Consider the following 24,765-nt stretch of genomic DNA (forward strand, 5'->3'; position numbering starts at 1 on the left):
GCTCAGGCATGCAGGGATAAAGTCAGGAAGGCAAAAGCACAATTGGAGTTGCAGCTAGCAAGGGCCATGAAGGGTAACAAAAAGGGTTTCTACAAGTATGGCAGCAACAAGAGGAAGGTCAGGGAAAATCTGGGTGAATGGTGGAAGCAACCTAGTGACAAATGATGTGGAAAAGGCTTCAGTATTTGATGCCTTTTTCACCGACGTCTTCAAAGGCAAAGTCAGCTCCCAGACTACTGCAGCAGGCAGCGCAGTTTGGGGAGGAGGTGAGCAGCCCTCAAGCTGAGGGGAGTACTAGATACGCTGAAGCATAGAGCTAGGATTCAGAGAGACCTCAACAAATTGGAGGATTGGACCAAAAACAAATAAATCTCCTGAGGTTCAATAAGGACAAGTGCAAAGGCCTGCACTTGGGACAAGAATCCCATGCACTGCTACAGCCTGGGGACTGACTGGCTAAGCAGCAACTCTGCAGCAAAGGACCTCGGGGTTACAGTGGACAATTAGCTGGATATGAGCCAGCAGTGTGCTCTTGTTGCCAAGAAGGTTAACAGCATCCTGGGCTGCATTAGTAGGAGTGCTGACAGCAGATCGAGGGAAGTAATTATTCCACTCTATTCTGCATTGCTGAGGACGCATCTGGAGTACTGTGTCCAGTTTTGCGCCCCCCACTATAGAAGGGATGTGGTAATGTTAGAAAGAGTACAGCAGACAGCAATGAAAATGGTTCACATGAATTATGAAGAGAGGCTGAGGGAACTGGGTTTATTTAGTTTGGAGAAGAGCAGCATAAGAGGGGATTTGATACAGCCTTCAACTACCTGAAGTGGGGTTCAAAAGAGGATGGAGCTGGATTGTTCCCAGTGGTGGCAGATGACAAAACTAGGAGCAATGGTCTCAAGTTGCAGCAAAGGAGGTTTAGGTTGTATATTAGGAAAAGTTTGCTCACTAGCAGTGTGGTGAAGCACTGGAACAGGTTACCTAGAGAGGTGGTGGCATCTCCATCCTTGGAGGTTTTTAAGGTCTGGTTTGACAAAGCCCTGGCTGGAATGATCTAGTTGGGGATGGTCCTGCTTTGAGCAGGAGGTTGGACTAGATGACCTGAGGTCCCTTTCCATGCTAATTTTCTATGATTCTATATTTAAATTATACAAATAAAAATTGTCAATGGTTTCCAACAACCTGAATCTGAAGTGCCACCATATCTGCATCGAGGGCATTCTTCATTGGTAGAATTTTCAGACAGATCTCAATCTGCCTCTTTTTCTCAGCTATCTTCAGCTTTAGCAATCTGATCTTTTCATCCATGCTTTGAATCTCAATATTTCCGCTTCTACTCGTGATCTGCTGAATGTTTATTTTCTCATAAAAAATGCATACTTCTTCCTCTCGCTCTATGAGGAGAACACCACTGCAATAAACCCAAAATGGAAGCTTAAATGTAGATTTTAAAATCTTTGTTCATATTCCCTATTATTTCCCTTCAAGAATGTTGCTAGCAGGTTTTTTATTAGATTAGGGCAATTTACATTGCTAGATTAGAGCCAGTGATAGTTTGTGAAAATAGAAAATTTTGCTATTTCTATAACATAATATTCTAGTATTCTTGGGTGAAAGGCACCCTTTTTTTTAAAGTATCATTGATGCATAGAACCAAACTAAAATGAAGGTGGTTTAGGGTAGGCCTGTTCCAGGACAAATACAATCATGTCAAAATTTAAACTTAAATTCATCAACTTGGTATCTAGAAACAAAAATATAACATCAGTATAGTTATGGAGGCTTTCATCATTTGCTAGTTAGTCTTTTAAATAAATGAAACATCATGGAAACAGCAAAGGTCAGTGAAGCAAAGGTCTACATGAGATGCTACTGTACAGTGGTTACTGTGCATTTATTTAGTACTTGTATAATCACTGTGCAGTAGCACCAGCAAATGCCTTTTAAATGATGCTGCTGTGCAGTAGCCTAATACTATAATACTGTGCAGTAGGGTATTAGCACTGTTGGTGCTGTGACACACTACTGCACAATATTATTCGGCTACTGCGCAGTTACCATCTCATGTAGATGCGCCCAGTTTATCCTTTGTCTTACCTCTCATTTCGATGCTGGACAGCTCTTTCATATTTCTTTTGTAGTTGTAACATTTCTTCCTCAGTGTGGGTCAACATATTGGTGAGTCTGTCAACATCCAGTAAGTGTTGCTCCTTCTTTTCTTTCATCCCTTGCAGAATAGCAATAACTTTGCAAACATCACCTTGGAGGCTATCTTTGATTGTAATATTATGTTTATGCTTTAGACTGCGTTTCTGCAGTTTTCTTTAAAAAAAGAACAGAGAAGATGGGAAAAAGTACTGCAATCTGAATTCAGTAAATATAGTAGAGTAGACCCTCAGCCTAATCATCTGTTATACTCTGGGCCACTGCAGAGGAGTATTGAAGGGAGACAAAAACATTCTCCAGAGGTTACATCCTGTGTAATATGTTCTGTACAAGTCTCTTTAGCTTGCACAGAACATATTAAAGGCTCTCTAGTGACCTTATTCCCAGTGCCTCAGAAAAGGAGGTGTATGAGGCATAGAGAAGTAAACAGAGTTCACTATTCTATGGGAATTCTCTGCTTCCTGGTTGCTAGAGTGGGCCATGGAAAACAAAGAGTAAGTTAGAGCATTCTTGACATCACCGGCTGGAGCCATGCCCCACCAGGAGCCATACACCCCAAGAGCATTATGGACAGATAGACAGACAGATGGACTAAGCCCTTATGTGTGTACACACACACACACACACACACACACACACACACAGAGTAAATCAGAGATGTATATACAGCATAAGCTTTTGCAAGCCTGAGCTCACTTCATCAGATGCTGTGAAAGAAGCATATAAGTTAACTGTTATTTTTGTGGTTCATTTTGAGGGAAAAGGTCAGTTTACAACTGGAACAATATAGTAACTGCCATAAAGTAGGCATACAGCTGTTTGAAAAATTACTCTCAGAGGGCACGTCTACATAGTCATTAACACGCAGTAGTTACTGTACATTTAGTTTAGTACTTGCTTAATGAAGTACTAACTAAATGCTCGGTAACTACACTTACAGCACAGTAGCACCACTGCATGGTTTTTTAATGACTTTTACTGTGCAGTAGCCTAATACTACTGTGCAGAAGTGTATTTACACAGTTTTTCCTGGCACACTACTTCACAGTGTTATAATAGTGTGCATTAAGCATCTCAAGTAGACATGCCCAGACAGTAGTTATCTGGTTTACTGTCAAATTGGGGGCATTTCAAATGGGGTCCTGCAGAGGTCTGTCTTGGACCTGAGTCTATTCAATACTTTAGTTAATAACTGGGATGACAGAACAGAAAGTATAACAGTAAAATTTGCTAATGACATTAAGTTGGGAAGGGATACAAGCACTTTGGAGGACAGGATCAGATTTCAGAATGATTGTAAGAAAGCAGAGAAATTATTGGAAATGGATAAGATGAAATTCAGGTTTATAAAAAGGTTTAAACTGCTACATTTTCAAACAGCAATCAGGTACAAATGGGCAAGAACAGGATAAATGACAATGATGTGATGTTGCAAAGAACACTTCATTTTTTTTAAGTTATTAATAGAAGTGTTGTAGGTTAGACACTGGAATTAATTATTCTGCTGTACTCAATGTTGATGAAGTAACAAGGATGATAAGTTTAGGAAACATGATTTGTAAGGGAAAGTTAAAAAGCTGGATTTGCTTAATTTAGGAAAGAAGACTGAGAAGGAACATAACAGTTCTTCAATTCTAAAAGTTTGATATAAAGAAGATGGACATTATTTTTTCTTTATAGTTACTGAAGGAAAGACAAGAAGAAGTCAGATGAATTTGATATAAAGGCATTTAGGACTTATATGATGGGGAGACACTGGAAAAGCTGCCTAGGGATATTGTGGAATCTCCTTCACTAGGGATTTGCAGTGTAAGTTTGCAGACCAATATTCCTTGGGCATGATCTAGGTATACTTAATTCTGCCTCACTATAGGGCTGAATTTGATAATCTCTAAAGACCTCTTTGTTACACTTACCTGTCTTTAATTATAGCGCTGTTCCTCAAAATTTCCATCTCATTATCTAGCATTTTAACCCTCTCTTTAATTTCAGTTGTTTTCTGGCGAGCGGCATACACCAAATTTACACATTTATTTCTCTCATTTCGAATAATGTCATATATTTTTGCAAATCCTGTGAGTCTGGAAAAATGAATATTTTAAGGAGATAAATATAATTCTTAGACACAGATAAATTAAATGAGATACTACCTTAGAAAAATGCTATTCCATCTAGAGTATTTTATAGTTCTTACTGCCTTTGTATATCTCTTTTCCTCTTCTTATATTCCCCTATTTCCAGATCTTTTTTTTTAATTTCTTTAATAATGTTTTGGAGCCTGATCTGAAATATAAACAGCATTGAACATTTTAGATATTTCAACACTTGTAATGACATTTCAGACACTGATACAGATGAAGATACTTATTTATCTCATTTAACACAACATCCTTTTTACTCTTTGATCATTAAGGGAAGAACAAATATAAAGGAAAAAATAAAATCTTGAGGTAAATAAGAGTCCTTTCAAATTTTACTAGCAAGTTTAGAGAGCACAATCTACTTACATGCATTTATCCAACAGCATTAACTGTATTATTATAGCTAAGATAATAATTTGATGATACATCTTAAGAATTAACAGTCACTTGAAAAGCTATGTCAGGTGCTAACTCCTGAGAATTGCTGAATGTCCTCTATTCCCATTGACTTCAGTGAGAACTGAGGGCACAAAGCTCCTTTCATGAAAAGTAAAACATTTTGGTTGAATCTAAGAATGATGAGGCCTGTGGCATTGTATTAAGTATGAATGTGGCACAACCCCGCAGCTCTCCCAGGGGGTGCAGGCCCCCGGATCTGCGTATGGGATGACAGCAGGCTGCCACTGCCAGCTGGGGCCAGCGCCAGCACTGAGTTCTTCCCGGTGCTTGGCATGGGCTGCGCCAGGCAGATTCAGGTGCTGGTGCTGGCACCAGCCAGCAGCAGTAGTATGCTGTCATCTGCATGCTCCACAGCCGGTGAGTGCGGAGTTTAAAAATAAAGCCCCACACACACCAGCTCTGGCAGCAGCGACTGGGGCCTCTGAGGGCTCATGGCAGAGTCCCCCCTGTACAGTGCAGGGAAGCAGGGATCACGCCCCCCGCCTGGCACCCACATGGCAGCTGCACCATTGTGCAGGTGCAGTGCGCTGTGTGCTGCCTGGGAGCTAGAGCTCACAGTTTAATCCCCAGCTCTCTGATCATTCCCCCAGCTCTTCCCAGGGGGCGTGGGCCCCTGGATCGGCACAGGGTTTCAACAGGCTGCCACTGCTGACAGGGGAAATAGCAGGCTGCAGGAGCCTGCTGTCATTCCACATCATCCGAGGGCCCGTGGCCCCCAGGAAGAGCCGGGGGAAGCAATCAGAGAGCTGGGGGAAAGATCAGGGAGCTGGGGAATCAAACCAGGAACTAGGGGAATGTTCAGGGATACCCCAGCCCCCAGCTCGATTCCCCAGCCCCCCTCCCCCCGTTTGATTCCCCAGCACTGGGGTCGGAAGGGACCTCAGGGACAGATCGTTGTCACTGGCCAGCTACAGGTGTCAATATCAGAGCAGTCCTTCCCCACCCTACTCCTCCCCATTTTCCCCCTCCCTCTTTACCTGCAAGTCCACCTCTGAAACAGCTTCAAAACTTCTGGATTGTTTCAGAAAATTTCTGAAATGTTTTGGATGGCCCGTTTTATTTCAGAGTTGTTTCAGAGCCCCGTGTTTCATTTCAGATTTGGTGTTTTGACTGTCAAAACATCCAAATCTGAAACAAAACAAAACAGCCGCCAAAATTTCGCACAGCCCTTCTATTTAGCACTCAATGTCCTGACTTCCTCCATCTTTTACCTCTTTCTGCCTGAGCAAAGAACTGCTTATACCCTACCCAATGCTTGACTGAGGATCGCATATTTGTCAAATAATTTGCTTTCACTTGTTTATTTTTCTTTGACCTAGGGCTCCTGATGCCTTGTTTAGTTATGATAGTCAAGGATGCTTGGAATATAGATACCTAGCTGTAAAAATCTAAATCAATAGTTATGTGAGTGTAATTTGTACCTAGAAAGAGAATTGGCATTAGACATAAATTGGCATGTATAAATGGCATGTATATAATGTCATAATGCCAGTAAACTTCAGGCAGAAACCCAATGTAAGAAGGAAATGTCTACTCAATTAATTTCCTCCTCCTTTTTTTTAACCATAATTTACACCAGAAATTTCCATCCTGCAATGTGTCAGGAGAATAAGGGCTGACCGCTGGTTGTTGGTTGTTTGTTTTTTTTTGAATGAAAGACAACTTTGGTTGCCTTTGGATGCCAAAGTGTTCATGGAATATAACGTACAGAATTCATGCTTTAGAGTTTGCAGACTGAAGTATCTATATTTCTGTTCCAGTGTTATAGATGCCATTCTTATCCTGTTGGCCCTCTGTGAATCTTGAAATTTCAAGTTGTTGCCTGTGAAATGCTATCACTTTGCATTGTGGCTGGATGACATTCTGATGTGATTGTAATGCAATGCAGTATTATTAAGGTACCAGTAGAATGGGCTTGATGATCTGTCAAGGTCCCTTCCAACCCTACAAACTATGAAACATAATATCATAATATATGCTTTGTATGTTGTGAGAGTATACCCAAGAGATGTAAGAACAGAACAATAATATTTTCTAATATACTCAAGAACAGTATTCACTTTAGATGAGCCATCATTTTTTACCTGGGCTTTTAGGAAGTCCCTAGCTTTCTGCTCTCTTTCATCAGACTTGACTTGAGTCAGACGTACAAGATTGGCTAACTCATCTCTGCAGCGTTCCTGCTCCTTGAAAAGTTGGTTTTCTTGAGCAATACACTGTTCTAAGGTCTGGGCCTCAGCATCTGTCATGACTTTCTAAATTAAAACCCAAATTAATTTCATATTAGTTATCCAGGCATTTAAATGTCATTGTTGAAGAGCCCAAAGTTTGAAGTACCTTTTTGCATTTGCAAAGTCCAAGTTGATTTCTGTCTGCTTAGCTTTTGTTGACAAAAGTGTCAATGGTCTTAGAGAGAATAAGCAATACTATTAGAAATAATACTTATCCCTTCAATAATACACCAGAATGTCCTGTTACCTAGATACATTTCTGTTGTGTGACCCAGATTGTTTGCCTTTTACAGTAAGCATGAAAATAAGCCAGAAGATACAGTGGCGTGAACCAACAAGACTTGGAAAACAAATCCTAGAGTGCAAAACTCAAGGAGCTCAATTTGTTAAACTTATCAAACAGAATTTTAAGGAGTTATTTTATCACAGCATATAAATATGTATGTGAAGAACAAAACTCTATTAATGGGCTTCTCAGTCTAGTAGACAAAGATAAAACAAGATACAATGGCTAGAAGCAGAAACTAGACAAAATCAGACTTCAAAAAAGGCTGAGTTTTTTACTACTGAAGGTGATTCATCAGTGGAGGAATTTACTGAGACTTGTAGTAGACTGTCCATTTTAAAATGAAGATGGATTTTGTGTGCTGTGGTTCAAACAAGAATTAGTTCAGGAAAGCCCTGTGGTCTATGTTATAGAGGTCTGAAAAGATGATTACCACAGTCCCTTCTGGTCTGACATTCTATGCATAAGTTTTTTACCAAGTTTATAATGCAAATAATACAGTGATACTAATGAATCCTGGGATAGCCATAAAAGGGAAGCATAGTATGATCTTTATCTTGAAAAACCATCATCATCATCATGGTATCAGTGCAATGCAACTCTCAGAAGCCACCAACTGAGCTTACTAGAGTTTATCTGAATGCACTGATATAATTAACAATGTGGAAGGTATAGAAAAGCACAGACAGTTGGTATAGTGGAAGAGAAACGTGCTTAACTTAGCTTCAATTATACCCAAAACAAATCATTTTCACCAGTTTCCACTGGAGTGTAGATGGAATGTAGAATTATCACACTGTGTTCCTACAACTTGAAGCAGAGAGCAAATTTTCTACAAACAGCCTTTTTCAGTTTTAGTTTAAAAAACTGTAACTGTATGGAACAGTAGATGTTCACCTCCTGGGCTAGATTTCGCTTATTCATTTCAACTTCTTTCTTGAGTTCTTTTCTTCTTTGTAGTAATGGCCCATCATTTTTAGGAATGGCATCTGTCTACAAAAATAAATGAAACACACTGAGACAATGAGAGACAGATAAGAAAAAAGATAGATTGTAAGCTTTTTGGGACAGGAACCGTCATTTTATTGTAACTTTCTACAGTAAACAATAGAATGAGATCCTGGCCTTGACCAAGGACCTTTGGTGCTCTTAGGGCACCACATAAATAATAAAAATAAATAATTTTCCCAAATTTTCAATATAAAAAAAAACTCTATACCCCAAAACAACTGAGTAAGCCTGGTGAGTTCAAGCATTCCTGAAAGTCAGGGTTTCACTACAGCATGAAACAGTTTGTCACCAAAGTGACTGGATAAAGATGTCACCTTTAACTTTATAAATCAACTTCTGGATTGAATTTCTAGCTCTACTGACCATTGACTTTAGTGGAGTACGTGTAGTGTTATTCAGTGAGGTATAATAAATAATAAGTTTTTATTGCATGTTTAATGAGCTGAAACAGGGAACAAAATGAGCTGTGACTGATTCCTTTTTGTGTTTCATGAGAAGAATATTATAATGGTGGGTCTGATGCAAAAACTCCGACAGATTAGAAATTAATACCCATTTAAATTATATGGTTCAATTCCACTGACAGTGTTTGTAGCACAAAGCTTCACAGGAGTATAACTGGAAGACAATGGCATTGCAAAGGTGTCACAGAAGGGCTGCTCTGTCTTGAAAGACTTTATTAGTAGTGATCTTTGAGAGGAAAAGAACCCATCTTGCTTTTCAGAGCATATATTGAATTTTCAATGTGGGCAAGGGGAGAAAAAACATCTTTTTTTTCTACAGAGTGAGAAAATGAGATCTGGAAGTCACATGACCTGTAAACCCTAGAGCAGGGGTTTTCAACCTTTTTAGATCATTGTACCCCCAGCAGCCAGATGCAGAGCAGTGTACCCCTGCCTGCTGAGCACAGTGGGTGAGGTGGCATGCAGCCGCACACAGAGCTGCAGTAGGTGCCATGTGTGAGCTTCCACTCCTCTCATATGGCCAGGTGGGTGATGCCAGCGTGGCAGTGTGGGATGATGCATGATGGCACACCATCCTTGCCCACCCACACGTACCCCCTAGGGCAGGGGTAGGTAAAATACGGCCTGCAGGCAGGATCTGGCCCGCGAGACCATTCTATCTGGCTGGCAGGGCCCATAAAAAAATTTGGAAAATTAATATTTCTCTGTCCTTGGTTCCTGTCAAAAAAGACAGGAACCAAGGGCAGTAGGACCCAGGGGAAGCCCAATGGGCTCCAACAACAGCGGGGCCCACCTGGCCCCGCCCCCAGCCAGAAGCCTCAGCCAGGGCTTCTGGGCTGGGAGCATGTGGCTGCCCTGGCATGGGAAGCTCAGGTAAGTGGGGGCAGGGGGCTCTGGGCAGGGAAGGAGTGGGGGGGAAGCGGTCCCTCCCTCGCCCACGCCCAGTATCCTGCGCTGCAGCTGCTTGCAGCCCACGTGGGGCTGCCCGTGCCTGCTCCAGACAGTCCCATGCGGACTGCAAGCGACTGAAGCGCGGGGCACCAGGCATGGGGTGGGGGAGGGGCCGCTTCCTCCCTGCACTCAGCTTTCCCTGGGCTCCTTCCCTGTGCAGAGAAAAGTAGCCCCTCGCCCACCCCATGGCTGGTGCCCCATGCTGCAGGCACTCGAAGCCCACACAGGGCTGTCCGGAGCAGGCACAGGCAGCTCCAGGCAAGCTGTGAGTGGCTGCAGCATGGGGCACTGGGCATGGGGCAGGGAGGGGCTTTCTCCCCACTCCCTCACTCAGCACCACCTTGTAACCCGGCCCGACTGCCAGGCTGGCAGTGGGACGGGTTACAAGGTGGTGTAAGTGCAGGGAAAAGTGGCCCCTTGCCTGCCTCATGGCCAGCGTTCCACACTGCAGCCACTTGCAGCACGTCTGGGGCTGCCTGTGCCTGCTTCGGACAGCCCCGCGTGGGCTGCGAGCACCTGCAACGTGGGGCACCGGCCATGGGGCACACTCAGCACCAGCTTCCCTGCTGGCGAGCTGGGGGTCAGGGCTGTGCGCTGCCCTCCGTCTGTACTGCAGGGCTGGGGGGCACTGGGTGTGAGTGGGCAGGGAGCCAGCGGGAGCACAGGCCCTGCACCAGTGTCCTGGGGCCAGTGCCAGTGGGGCCCAGAGTAGGGTGGCAGGAGCGCGGGGTCCCAGCTGGCAGAGGCTCTATGGAGCCAGGTCAGCTCCCCCCTCCCTGCTGATGCAGCCCAGCCCAGCTCCATGGATGCCTGCCAGCCTGTGCCCCACTTTGGGCCCCACTGGTGCTGGCCCTGGGATATTGGGACATTGATCCCAAGATGGTGACCAGGGGGCAGGGCACCTGGCAAGGATTGGGGCACCAGTCAAGGGGTGGGCCTACCCATGCGGCCCTTGACAGCCTGCCAAAACTGGGTAAGTGGCCCTCCACTCAAAATAATTGCCCACCCCTGCCCTAGGGCCATCTCAAGTACACCTGGTTGACAACCCCTGCCCTAGAGCTATTTCTAGATTACAGTTAGATGTTTAAGTTCTATACACTAATATAGATAACATAAAATAATACCTTGCACTTACATAGACTGTTCATTGTGGTTCTGAAACCAAGTTACGAAATTGGGTATCAGTGCCCTACTTTATGGGCAGAGAAGCTAAAACATTTTGCAGGTATCAAATTTAGTCATGATTAGCCATTTTTACTGTGCAGTAAGGGTGCACACAGGTAGATGAGCTCCCGTATTGAGCAGTAAATTAGGCTAATGTGCAGTAACATGTCTCATGTAGACACACCCCTTGTGTCATTGTGATGGAATAAATAGAATTTAGGCAATTAAACTAAACGCTTTTTGTCTCTTGTTAAGCTTACATAGAAGAAGTTCATATACAAATGCATGTAAATCTATTCCCTTCTTGCTCACATAAAACTGTACACACACATTTGTATATAAATCTGTCCCTGCAAAAGGCATACAGAGAGGGAATAAAGATTGCACAGTGCAAGGAATAAGCATGACTTACAGCTGGTTACAGCCAGTGAAGCTAGTTCTCTTTTACGTAGACTATCAGCATTTAGCAATAACTGATCTTTCACAACATCAGAAGAAAAATAAATATAAAGGAAGCATTTGTGTAATTTCCTTACTGTATGAACTAGCTACTCACGCTACATTAGGCACGTGAACTCAATAAAGGAACATGCAAGGAAACAAAAAATTCTATATATCAAATAATTCTATATATCACTTGATGCGGCACTGGGAAGAGCTTACAGTGGACAATAAGCTGAATATGAGCCAACTGTGTGCCTTTGTGAAGAAGGCTAACGACATACTGGGTTGCATTAGTAGAAGCACTGCCAGTAGATTGAGGGAAGTGATTATGATGAGGCCACTTCTGGAGTACTGTGTCCAGTTTTGGGCCTCCCACTACGGAAGGGATGTGGACAAGTTGGGGAAAGTCCAGAAGATGGCAGCAAAAATAATTAGGGGGCTGAGGAACATGATTTATGAGCAGGGATCCAGATTTCCCATATCCCACGGAAAAATGGAGAAAACCATGGATTTTACTTATTACCAGAGGAAAACAAGGATTTCTCATTTTACCAGAGAAACCCATGGATTTTGCAGTTTTGCAATGAGCTCTGTGCAGGCTGACACAGTTCCAGCCTGCAGGGGGCTGGGAGGGGGCAGGAGGAGGGTGGTCACACAGGGGGCACCCAGAGAGCAGTGCTGGCAGGTAAGTGTGTGTGGGAGTGGGGGGAACTGAGGCCCCCATAGGGAGGGCAGGGCAGGGGCTGAGGCTGGGGCTGGGGCTGGGGCTGCTGCCCAGCCAGGCAGTGGTTTGGGCTCGGGCCACAATGGATGGCTACAGGGCCCCAGCAGGGAGCAAGACAGGACCACAGGAGGTTTGTCCAGAAGGTGGGGGATGGGGCCAGCTCCCAGCTGCTTTACACACTCCCAGGGATCAGGGCAGACCCGTGCACCCCAGATCTGTGCGCAGGGTGGGGCAGGGGTGCACTGCCCACTGTGGGCTCAGGCAGGGTGGGGGTGACCCCCACCACAGTGTACACTTCTGGGGGTTGGGGGGGAAGACCCATGCCCCCCAGATCTGTGCGCAGAAAATGGGCACAAGTACAAGCTGCCTGCTCCAGACTCAGGCACCCGCCCTGCTGCTCTCCCCTGGGGCCTCTGCAGCCCAGCAGGTGCATCCCAGTGCTGCAGGGCAGAGCAGGGCCACACAGGAAACCTGCTTGCCACTGCAAACTCTATGCTACCCTGGCAACAAATCCCCTGAGTGCAACCACCCCTGCTGCAGACAAGAGTGCAAGGGGCATGTCTTGCCAGGGCAGCGCAGAGCTTGCAGTGGAAAACAGCTTTACTGCATGACTGTGCTCTGACCTGCAGTGTTGGGTCACACAGGCTGCGGAGGACCTGGGGGTGGGCGGCAGGGTGGCAGTGCACAGAGGGCAGTGCGCAGCTCCTGCTGCATCCTCAGATCTGGGAAGCATGGATCCCCCTGCCCCCTGGGAGTGTGCACTGCAGTGGGGAACTGTGCCCCCTGCCTCAGCCAACAGCAGGCAAGCAGCAAGCAGTTGGGGGTGGGGAGGGCCCGGGCTCTGTTCTGCTGCAGCAGCTACTGAGTCCTGCCAGGGGCAGGGGGCTGCAGACCTAGGTCCCTGGCCCCATAGCCCTGGCACCTGGGGGCCCCCTCTGGCAGGGCTAGGGGACCAGGAGCTGTGGGTGGGGGGTGAGGGGCACCAGCAGGGCTGGTGGGGGTTGTTGGAGGGGAGTGAGGGGCATAAGCCTGGCCAGGGGGCTGTGGTGGAGGGTGAATGAAGGTTGCTGTGGGGGACCTTTAATTTTAATCACAGATTTGGGGGTTTTAATCAGAGAATTTGTGATTTTTATCAGAGAATTTGCAATTTTTCATCAGGGAAAATCAGTATCCCTGCTTATGGGGAGAAGCTGAGGGAACTGGGCTTATTTAATCTGGAGAAGAGAAGACTATGGGGGGATTTAATGGCAGCCTTCAACTACTGGTTCCAAAGAGGATGGAGCTGGACTGTTTTCAGTGGTGACAGATGACAGAACAAGGAGCAATGGTCTCAAGTTGCAGCAAGGGAAGTTTAAGTAGATATTCGGAAAAGCTTTGTCACTAGGAGGGTGGTAAAACACAAGAACAGGTTCCCCTGAGAGGTGCTGGAAGCCCCATCCTTGGAGGCTTTTAAGACCCAGCTAGACACAGCCTTGGCTGGGATGACCTAGTTGGGAGTGGTCCTGCTTAGAGATGACCAGCTGAAGTCCCTTACAACCCTACTTTTCTATGGTACGAGGAAGAACTCTCAATAGACATTTTAGCAGCAATCTAACACAGTTCTGTAGACAGAAGTTTTTAAATTTAGTTTCCATTGTACTATTTGCAAAATAATGTTAATGTGATTTCCTACATCATGATTTTAATCCTTATAATCAATGCACTGCATACAGACCTCTAATTTGAGTCTTCCATGAAGTGATTTGACTTGTTCCAAGGAATCTTGAGCAATTTTCAATTGCAGTTCCATCTTTTTTAAACTTCTCAAATTTTTCTCTTTTTCTTTTTGCTTATTCACTAGAATATCATGTTTTTTTTGCTTCTCCAACAGACAGTTATGTAAAGTGATTTCTAGAACAGTCCTGTACAGAGGTATAGAGAACTTCAGAAAGGGAAAAACCCAACCAAGAGATGTATCCAAACCAAAAAGACAGAGGTTGAAATACAATTCTAAATTAAAATTCAAAAATACAGAAACTACACTCAATTTGCAAAATAAAAAAAATAAAACCATCATAAATCTGTGGCCATTCTCTGAGAACAGAAAGGGTAAACTGCCAACACCTTCAGTCAATTCAGTGGGCCCAGGGTTTTACAATACTTAAAATTTGTTCAAAATGTAAGAAAAATATTTGTTTCTTAAAGTGAGAATTACAAAACCTTATTTTAATAGTGAAGAAAGTTTTTAGATAGTCTTTTTACTTCTAGATTTCAGTTTAGAGTATTATTTAACACTTCTTTCATTCTTTTTTTAATGGGAAATACCACCCAAAGGGATAGAAATGTTGTTGCTGAAAGACTGGCCAAGATTACAGTTTTCCATCTTTGCACATAAAGGGAGGAACTTAAAGTTTTTTGGAACCAAGAATAACATTCTGATATTTCAAGGCTTGTTGTTTATATTGATTTGCCAAAGGTGAGGAAGATAGGATTTACAAGGAAATCTAGAGGCACTGGAATTCAGTGCCATATGAGTGCCTAACTCTCTTATGCTCCTCTGAAAAATCTAAGACTGGATTCTTTGGTCTACTTAATTCACTGTGTATTGCTTACACAGCAGAAAGTATATTTAACTCAGCCAAAGAAATTCCCTGCATCTTTTTAACTTGTGGATATAAATTTGGTATTCTCTGTGCTCATTATTCTTGTGATCTGTGGTGTTCTTGAAACTCCTGGAGTCCTGTGACTTATAGGAGAATTTCATTATTCACTTAAAATTAAGCAGGAGAGTTCCTAGCTCTCATGGCTGGAGATAAAAGCTTGTAAACACAACCAGAATGCACCTAAGGGCCTAGAAATCAAAAACCTGATGACAAGAATTTGAAATGCGTTATATAAAAAAAATTAATGATCTTGACGGGCATGGCTTATGATCTTGGAATGCTGGTGTTTGATGATACTGGGAACATGCAACTTGTGAAAAACTGGTGGAAGTGGCTCTACAGTTTCTTGGGCCAACTCTTCCACTTGCAGCTGCTCCCTCCTCAGGGAGACCTTGATGTAGCAGAGCAAGGCTCTGCTCTGACCATGTCTTTCTGATGGATGGTTTCTACTAGCAGTGAAGTCTGCTGCACGCTTCTAACAGGAGTTGGACAAAGAAAAATTATGGAGCCAGAACTGGGCCCCTTTCCACAACCTCTTTCCAGTCTTTGTTCAGGAAGGGGGTGGAAACTGAGCCCTTGAGTTAAGTTCTGTGAATACTCATTTGAGTATTCTGATCATTTTCTATTGAATCAATGAGTCTTATCACTGAATTCAATGGACTTTGGACAAGGTCCTTACAACATCTTTCTCTTTGTATAATATCAAGTTTTAAATATCCATAGAATTCAACAAACAAATATTATTCATCCCTGTTGGAAACATGGCTCATTTTAGATGATGGGAGTCTATCAAATCAGATGGTCAAAATACAAGCTTTTTCAAAAGCTATAAATAATTTAGAAAAGAATGGATTGTTTGGAAGAGATGAGTGCTTACTTATATCTTTATAACAGAATGTGGCTCATGTGCCTACAATGCTGACCTGTCTGCTAGGGCTGTTGCTTCATTCTCTTTACCCATTTCTAGTAACTTTGTCAAATGGTTGAATTCTCGCTCCTTGCTTTCAATCAATGCTCGTTTTCCATCTAATTCCTTCATTACATCTTCCTTTTCTTCTGAAAGTTCTTCGTTCTTTTTTTCTATTTTTTTCAAGGTATCATTTAATTCTTCTATTTGGTCATCAAGGGCTTTTTTCTTCTTCTCTACAACCCTGTGGACATATTTCAAAACTATTATTTCCCATTAGTAAAATGGATCCAACTCCATGCATGTGGCAGGGCACTATTGGTGCCTGCCACTTTAAGGACTGAGCCAAGCAGCCAGCAGGTGCTTGATTGCAGTGTCCGTTTTAGATCTCTGGCTGCTTCTGTGAATTGGAACAGTTCACTACTGTCAGGCCAGGCAGAGCCATTGCCTGGCTGCAAGGCAGAATGCAACATCCTGGAGGTAAGGGGAGCTGTAGGGGATGGTTTGGAGGCTCCTGGTCCTGGGCATGACCTAAAACTGTACCCTGATGGGAGTGGGTGGCCTGGTGGGGCTCCCAGTGGTGTGGGGACCTCCAGGAAATACCAGGCCAGTTACTACCCTGGTGAAAGGTGGATCAGGGTGCCCAGCTCCCACAACTAGGTGGGTTACCCCATAGAAGGGCCAAGAAGGTGGACCCAAGTTAGAGAGGGGGCTAGAGCCTCATAGACCTGACTTGAAAACCCTCAATTGGTCAATGCTGGGGCCAGGACCAGAAGGGTCAAAAGGGTCAGGGGCCCACCGCAAGGGATGCCCAGAGCTAAGGGCCTGGGGTTTCTGACTGGCTTTGGAGGTGAGGCCAGGGTCTTTGTAGCCAAAGGTCCCGGGGGGACCATGCCCAAAAGGGGGAACAGTTCAGGGAGCTAGGCAGCCCAGAATGAGGGTGAAGTAAGCCATCTGATGGGAGGGATCTGGTAAGGGTCCAGACTGGAGGATTCTGGGGCCCAATGTGGGTGATGATAAGATCTGTGGATGCCATCTGCAAGGTTTGGGCTGTGGTGTAGGGGAGGAACAGAGCCGCAGATAGCACCCCTGGCATCGGGGCAAGAAATGGGCAGCCTCCTGCCTAATTAATATCATAATTATATATCATCAAGGTGTGGCAGGTGAGAAGGCGGGCATTTGGCACAGAAACAGGTGGGTGGGCCATTGGTAGAAAGACCACAAGGAAGCCCCCTGTTACAATGAGTATAGACCAAAATCCAATCCTGGTCTTGTAGTGAGGAGAAACTGGCCATGTCTATATGTGAAATTAATGCAAATCAGTAAACTTTGGTGCATATTGCACCAGAGTTTATTGCTCCCAAGCAGGGCTGTCCCTGGGAGGCGTGAATCAAGGCAACTCCCCCACGCCCTGGGCTTTGGGGGTCCCTGTGGGCAATGTTGTACAGGCCCTACCACAATTGCTGCCATGTGCCACCGCCACTGACTCCAGCCACTTGTCACACCCCCACATGCTGCTGAGGCTGCTGCTGGCTTCTGCGGTCACCAACCCCACCCCCTGGCCCCACACAGGCTGATATGCCCCGGGCCCTGCACACCCCTAGGGACAGCTCTGCTCCCACGCACTGCCTTTACATGTGCACCCAGGACCACAGCACATAGAGCTAGGTTGGAGCAGCCCTGGCTGGCAGGGGGCCAGGAGATTAGCCTGCCAGTCAGGGGAGGCTCTGACCCAGCTCAACGTGCTGTGGAGGGGCTGGCTGGTGCCTGAGGGTTCTTCATTGTGCGGCTAGCAAGCAGACAACCCCTGCACTGAAGCACCCTTATGCCCCAGCCAGCCCCATCAACATCTATATGTGTGCTGCTATGCAGTAAAGAACTCTGCTGCAGGACGGTACTTGTATTTCCAAATACTAACCTACAGCAGAGGTAATTAATTTATTGTGGGCTAAAATATGCATAGAGATGAGACTTTACTGCAGAGCTAATTAGGCAGCTCCACAGGAAAACATCTCATCCCCCAGCCTGTACTAGTGTATAGGATTGTTCTGGGATGCTAAGGAAGTGTAGGCCTCAATTAAGCCCTTATATACAAATAGAATTTAGCAGGAAAATATAGCCTCTCGGTGCTGGTCCAGTGATTGATATAAGAGTAGACTTTTAAAAAATTGCTTAATCTCATATATGAGGCTGTTTGGAAGAATGCTGATAAAATAAATATATTTCTTACAAATGACTATTCAGTCATGTGTTTGGCATGTTCCAAATATGTCTTGAAACATCTGTGGTTATTATAAGAATAATGTCTCAACAACCAGACTTTCTGCTTTCCTGATGCTCTGACATTTTCAGAGTCACCAGGTAGAAATTACTTATTTAAATGCTGAATTTCATTACATTTACTATCCACAGAGATGATTGGATTGGATTGTGGGGTTTTGTATTGGATTTTTGGGACTCGCTAGAAAAAAAAGCTTCTAAAATAAACTTACTGTATTTACTTGAATCTAAAATGACCCCCAATTATTAGATTGGAAAATTACACATTTGTCTCAATTTTCTATGTCTACAATCTAGTTATTGGAGGGTCCTCTTAAATGTAGCCTTCCCACCACTGCCACAGGGACAGTAGTGGCAGGGGAAGCAGCAGCTGGGGGGCAGGCAGTCTGCCCCACAGCCCTTATTCCCTCCCCTTTCCACTTGCCCCCCATGCCTGCCCACCTACTACCTGTCCTCCCCAGTGCCTTTCCTTTCCTACCACTTGTCCCCTTTACCTTTGCGGCTGTTCTTGCTCTATCTCCACTGGGGGCATAGAGTACTCAAGTGGGCTGGGCAGTAGTGGCAGTTCTGGCTTCAGGCTCCAGCCCCACCTAGGGTTAGGACTAGAGCCACAGCAGCTCCCCTCCACTCCATGCACCTCTACTCTGCACTCCCCATGCTCCGTGTCCCTTTCCTTGAGCTACTCTCACAGAATGCTCCACTTCCCCTGCACCTTATACGTCCCTGTCCCTGCACCTCTTCCCTTACACCTTTTCCCCACACTCCTCTCACTCTGCATGTCCCCTCGGCACCATGTGCCTCTTTTCCATGCTCCCCTCTGCACCATGCACCCTTCTCTGAATCCCCCTTTTGCACCATGTAACCTTTTCCCCACATTCTCTCCTGTACTGCATGCCCCCTCCCTCGTGCCCTTTCCCCTCACTACCCTCACTCCACACTCCCCTTCCCCTAGGCTGTTCTCCACTGTGTCCCTTTCCCTGCACTCTCCTTGCTTCATGTGCCCCTTTGCCACGCTCCCTCTGCCACCTGTTCCCCCATGCTTCCCCCACAGTGTGCACCCCTTCCCCATTTTTCCCCCAGTACTCCCCTTCCCCAAGCCCCTTCCCTGCTCCCCCACTTGTTCCATGCATTTCTTTCTTGTACCCCATATATCACTTCCCCATTTCCCCCCACCACTGCACACCCTTTCCCCCACACTCCTCTCATTCTACATATCCCTTGTCCCACACTGTTTCCCTGCACTCAACGTGTCCCTTTCCCCATACCCACCCCTCGCTCTGCATATCCCTTTCCCTGCAATCTTCCTGCTAATCGTACACACATGCTCCCCCCACATCATGCACCCCTTCCCCATCCTCTCTCCCCTCCCCAACCTGCCACATTAACCTCCCTGGCCCCCTCAGGAGCTGAAGCAGCTGCTTGCCTGGCCTATATTCACTTCTAAGATGAGAGGTTTTTTTCCCTATGCTGAACCAGGGGAAAAAACCTCTTGTATTCAGGTGAATATAGTATTTTTCATACCTAGAAAAATTAGTTAAGAAAGAAATAGAAAATGGGTACAGTATTTAATGTGAAATGATTGATCTCAGGTAGAAATTCTTTAAGAATACATAACAGCAGTTAATTGATGACCAAAGGAAAGTGCAGTGGGGAGACTGCAATAACCTTAGTGTAATACCATGGTCTAAGGTGTAAAGCAGGGCTGCCCAACTGATGGTCATGTGCTGCATGCAGCCCTCAAGGGCCCACCCTAATTCTTTATTAGACCTCTCATTCATTGCTGTTCAATTAATATAAAAATTAAAAGATCTGAAGAGTAAAGCAATGTCCTGTGTCCTTGCTGCATAGTGATTTGGTAAAATGTGCATATAGCTGTATTTGATACTACATTGTAATAGTGGATATTCACAGATATTTTTACGGATTATAAACGCATTTTATTCCAAAGTGCTTTTATTAGTGTCTTCAAGTCTAAAATATGTTTTCCTACTCAAACGCTATCTTTGTAACATGACTCTGATTCTTTAAATAGATTGCGGACACCTTACCTTATCTCTGTCTCTGCATTGATCAGAATTTTGTATCAAGAACTTAAACTTTCTTAGTTGTCTCTATAAAAGGTTTCTATCATTATTAAAAATTCAAGGAATAAATATTCAATAAAGCAATTTTTAATGTATTTAAAAACATACGTTTTTTTGCGGTTAATCTTGTCCATTTCTTTTCCAAGTTGGACAGGTATAACATGAAGTTGAACTAACTCTTCCTAGTATTAAAACAAAATTGTTAGAGAAGCAGGCTCTAATTTTATTCATTTTCACATAAACTAATATTTGCTTTGAATTATGTAATGACAGAACAGAAATGTGTATTTTACAGTAACAGCATACATTAGTGCAGCCTAAAGTAATACAATATAAAAACCAAACAAAACTTAAGCTTAACAATTAAAATAAGCAATGATAAAAATGTTATAAAACTAACTTTGACATAACAGTATACGATGTTTGTTAATAGGTCTTTCTTTTCAGGGAGGGTCTGCCACTATTATTTCTGTATCAAATGGATAATTCAGTCTACTTACTTAATTTACACATTATATGCAAAAAATTCCTCTAACAACAAATGCTTCCTCCTTCCAACAAAACCTATACTAGAGCAAAATGAATGCTTACAGGCCAGAAAAACTAAGATTATCTGAAGCAATTAATTCTGGTTATTGCAACTAAGCCAAAAATGGCTTAAGGTTAGTCACAGAGCTGACTGTTCCTGCACTGATAATCATGATACATTTGAGATGTCTGAAGTATGATGTATTCACAAATTAATACTGCAAGTTATTCTTAGCAGGTTCCAATAAAAAAAATATAAAATAATCACAATGTGTTTATATGCATATAACATATTTTGTAAAGGAATTACAGCTGTTTTAGAGTTTAACACGTCTGTTGAAAATTCTGTTTGTACCTCTGTGTTGTAAAGGGAAGGGTTGTCCAATGTGGCATTACATGATGCCATGTAGAGATACTCAAACTATCTTTGAAGAAACTAGCTCAAAGTCCAGAAATAAGTGGACCACATTATTGCTAATATACAACACTTGCAAATATACTTGGGCTTCTCAACGGGGCTAACTAGCCTAGGTAAAGTGCTGTACTGAAGACGGAAATTCTTCTTCAAGCTCCTAAGATAACTCATGCAGAGCTATTTTGGTTATCTATATAGCACTGCATTGTGCCAGGTAGGCATACCCTAAGGGTACACACATATGTTTGAGGTACTTGATCTATGACCACATGGCTTGCTTTAAGCTGTGTGATTGTAGATCGTTGTAACTTCCCATCCCTTTCTCCCAAGCATCGCGCATGTGGACTCTTTAAGAATCTCACCATGGCTTCTTGGGCTGTACGGCCAGGATAGTGGGAGTGGCCTCAGGTCATATCCCCAGGGGTCTCACCTGCCACGTCTTTGATGATAAGGGGTTTTAAATCAGGAGGATGATGTCTGGTCCTGTCCCCCTGGTTCTTTTCCTTAGCCTTCCTTGTGACCACCTCTTCTTGGGGCTCCACCTCCCCTACACCCCATCTAATGCCAACCGTGATGTTGATTGTTGAGGCCGACGTTTGGGCCCTCCCTAGCGCTCGGTCCCTTGGGGCTGCAGTTGTTGACCACCAGTATAGCTAGTACTGAGTGGTCTCTGCGGCCCCTCTCTGGTCTATGCGGAGCAGGGTTCTACCCGGACTGCTGCCTCCCTTGACTGCCACTGATTCCCTGAGTTTGGTACCTGCTGCTGGTTATTCAGTTCAGGGTCCCATCCTCACTGTGTCTGTCGCCATACCAGCCCCTGGGGCTCCTGGCTCTGGCCCACGACAGGTCTGCCAGCAGCTCCTTGGGCCCACGCTGGCCCGGTATTCCCTCCATGCTCCCTTCCCGAGGGAGCCACCAAGCTTCCTCCAGCTCCACGCCATCCAGCTGCTCTGACCCTTCTGGGCCAGCTGGGGACGCTCTTTCTGGTCCCCCTGGCTCTCTTCTGGGTGAGCCTTTTCTGCCGGCTTTGCCTGCCCGCCCAGCCAATTGCCCTTGGCATGCTTTTATAAAGCGTGTCCAAGCAGACACGAGAGCCGTTCCCAGCCCCTCCCGGCTCTGCTGTGGGTTTTTTCTTTGATCTTCGACTGTGGCAGCTCTAGCCGCCGTGGTTTCACTTTTGCCATGAACAGCTGCCGGCACAGCGTCCCACCACCTCTCCCCTTCTGGTAAGTTTTCCTTACAATCAGGTCTACCTAGTGCACATTCACTAGTGCTGGAAGCTGTGCCAGGAATCTAAGTTGGGGGGGGGTCTAGCAGTTTGGGGGCTGGTGGGTCTGTGGGGGGGGGGAGTTTATGGGTCTGTGGCAAGGGGGTTGTTCACCCAGGGGAGGGAGGGCAGGAGGACTAGTTGGGGGAGAAGGGGAGAGTGCAGCTCTGGGGCCGAGGCAAACAGCTGAGATATGTACAGATATTCATAAATCGAGCTATCCCATTCCTGATCTACATTTCCTCAGGTGAACTAAGTTAGAGCAGGCTGGCCGTTTTTTGCCTGATCTAACCTCCCCAAATATCTGTACAGATTGGCACTAAGATTTTCCTAACCCTAGTTAGGTCAAACCAAGTGTAACATTTGTAAGTATCATAAATTACTAGAAGACAACATGTCATGAGCTCAGAGAGCCACAAAAAACAGTAAAAATGACCAAAAATAGCTTTTACATATAAATTTCCTAGGCCCCTGGTAGATGTGCAATTAAAGGTGCAATGGTATCTGATGCATGATCCCTACAATCGTGCTTCCTGCCATGCCCCACCTGGATCAGCTGGCAGAACTCTTAGTTGTGGGGTTGCATGGTGTACCCCCAGGACTGGGAGCTCAGATCGGCTGATTAGAGTTCCCAGCTGCAGGGATGTGGTGGAGCTCTTGATTTCAGCTGCACCCTGAAGGCTGGGAGCCCTGATTTGCCAAGTTCCCAGCCAAAGGGGTGTGGAATCAGAAAAAATATATGCCTTAAACTTTGATTATTTTAGTTATAAGATGACATAACCGCTTTGTGTAGAATTGCTGGCTCGGTACAGTAGAACAGATAAGGGCAAGTGTTTGTTCTTTGTAACTCTTCTGCAAATGCTTCGCTCACCGCGGCCTTGAAGGTAGAAAAAAAAAAAAGTATGTACAAAGTAGATTTCCAGGTGCAAGAAGGAGGTTTGTGAACTAACCCTATCTCCCCCATAATTCCCATCCTGATAACAGCAAAGAAATAATGAAGTAATATTATAGCCGCTTTTCATGCTAATTTCACTATATGATCACGTGAGTTGTAAGCGACTGTTAAAAAGTATATAAGCCTCCTGATTTTGCTCTTGGGGGGGGGGACCCCTTCCAAGTGCTTGGGAAATCCATGTCACTTTGGAACTCCCCCTACAGCTGTAGTTTCTTTTGAATAAAAGCTTCTGCTGACCTGACCCAAAAGTACTCTGTGTGTTTCCACGACAGGGGCATATTGGAATCAACAGCTCCAGTGTGCCCCTGCAGTTGTGAGCTGCAGCTGATCACAGCTCTCAGTCTTAGGAGCTCACAGAAGTCAAGGGATCCTATGCTCTCTGAAGGCTGGAAACCCCAATCAGCTTGGCCACACATTCAATTAATGGTGCGATAGGAATCAGTCATAAAGTTATTACACACATTTTCTGTAATAACTTTGTGGCTTATTCCTTGTTTTATCATAGCATTAATTGTATGAATGCGTGGGTGTGGAATTACTTGGAATGTGATTAACTGGTTAATCATACCTTAAGTGTCATGTGCACCAGGGGCCTTATCTTTAGCTTCTTAATGTCTACCAGGCCTGAAAGCAAAACCTAGGCATCCTACCAAGACACTGGAGGTGCACCTACATGTGTAATTAGTATGGCTGAATAAACACGGGCACAGTTTGTGCTGGATTTTATTGTTCCTGAGTGCAGTGTTTACCTGGGGCCATGGCACGTTGAGCCAGGGTGGCACAGCCCTGCCTGGCAGGGGGGATGAAGGGTCAGCCTGCCAGCCTGGGGCTGCAGCTTCTGGCTGCATCTGTCAAGAAGCTGGGGGGCGGGGAAAGGAAGTCCCCCACTGTTAGGGGTCCCCCCACAGCTTGCTGGCTGGGGTCTCAGGGGGAGTGTCCCCCACCCCCCCCAATGGCAGGCAAAAGCTGCACTGTGGGCTACCCAGCTGGCTTTTCACCACACTGGGAATTGGGGCAAGGGGAGAACGAAGCCCAGTGCCATGAGCCTCCCCCCCCCACCCGAGCTTGTTGACTGGGGCCTCAGGAGGGGGCTGGGCCAAGTCAATGTGGCCGGGGGGGGGCTCCCTTTCCCCACCTTGCCCCAGTTCCCAGCACACTGGCCGGCAGCTCCATTCCTCACGTCTTTCCCCCAGCTGGCAGGGGGGTGGGGTGGGCTCTGGGTCTGGCATACAGGAGAGCCCCCCACCTGGTAGACTTGGCCAGTGCAATCAGGCACTGAGTCCCGCTCCCCCCCACCCCCCAACCGAATGGTGAATGTCTGTTCGGCTTATTCCCTTTCTAAATTATAGCACTTTAAGTAAAGTTCAATAGTTAGAGCCCTTCTGCCAGGAGCTTTTTCAACATCCATACTTAGCCTATAACTATGACTATCCCAAGTTATTCTGATATTTTGAAATTTGTTTTCATCCACAACAGGGCAAGTAGTAGAAATAGTAGACCTCTTCATAGACAGGAAACTTATATGTGTGTGTGTGGGTGGGGGAGGAGTATATCATGTATGTGTATATAAAACTCTTAATGTTTTATTAAAGCAAAAGATTCCAGCATTAAATTCATTTCATTTTGGTGTGTGGAACTAAGTCAAA

General features: G+C 45.0%; 1 protein-coding gene across 2 annotated transcripts in view; it reads right to left on the reverse strand.

Annotated features, from left to right (window-relative positions):
- The window catches only part of CCDC146 (coiled-coil domain containing 146), a 142,764-nt gene that overhangs the window by 19,668 nt on the left and 98,331 nt on the right, over positions 1 to 24,765 (reverse strand). For both annotated transcript variants that reach the window (XM_019487496.2, XM_059725826.1), the window contains 9 exons: positions 20,063 to 20,136; positions 15,607 to 15,834; positions 13,756 to 13,942; positions 8,181 to 8,276; positions 6,851 to 7,021; positions 4,361 to 4,449; positions 4,083 to 4,247; positions 2,098 to 2,322; positions 1,183 to 1,411 (listed from right to left, as the gene is read on the reverse strand). In XM_019487496.2, the coding sequence (XP_019343041.1) occupies positions 1,183 to 1,411; positions 2,098 to 2,322; positions 4,083 to 4,247; positions 4,361 to 4,449; positions 6,851 to 7,021; positions 8,181 to 8,276; positions 13,756 to 13,942; positions 15,607 to 15,834; positions 20,063 to 20,136 (1,464 nt within the window). The remainder of the gene's footprint in view (positions 1 to 1,182; positions 1,412 to 2,097; positions 2,323 to 4,082; positions 4,248 to 4,360; positions 4,450 to 6,850; positions 7,022 to 8,180; positions 8,277 to 13,755; positions 13,943 to 15,606; positions 15,835 to 20,062; positions 20,137 to 24,765) is intronic.

Source organism: Alligator mississippiensis, chromosome 4 (genome assembly GCF_030867095.1).
Source record: "Alligator mississippiensis isolate rAllMis1 chromosome 4, rAllMis1, whole genome shotgun sequence".
Taxonomy (NCBI): domain Eukaryota; kingdom Metazoa; phylum Chordata; order Crocodylia; family Alligatoridae; genus Alligator; species Alligator mississippiensis.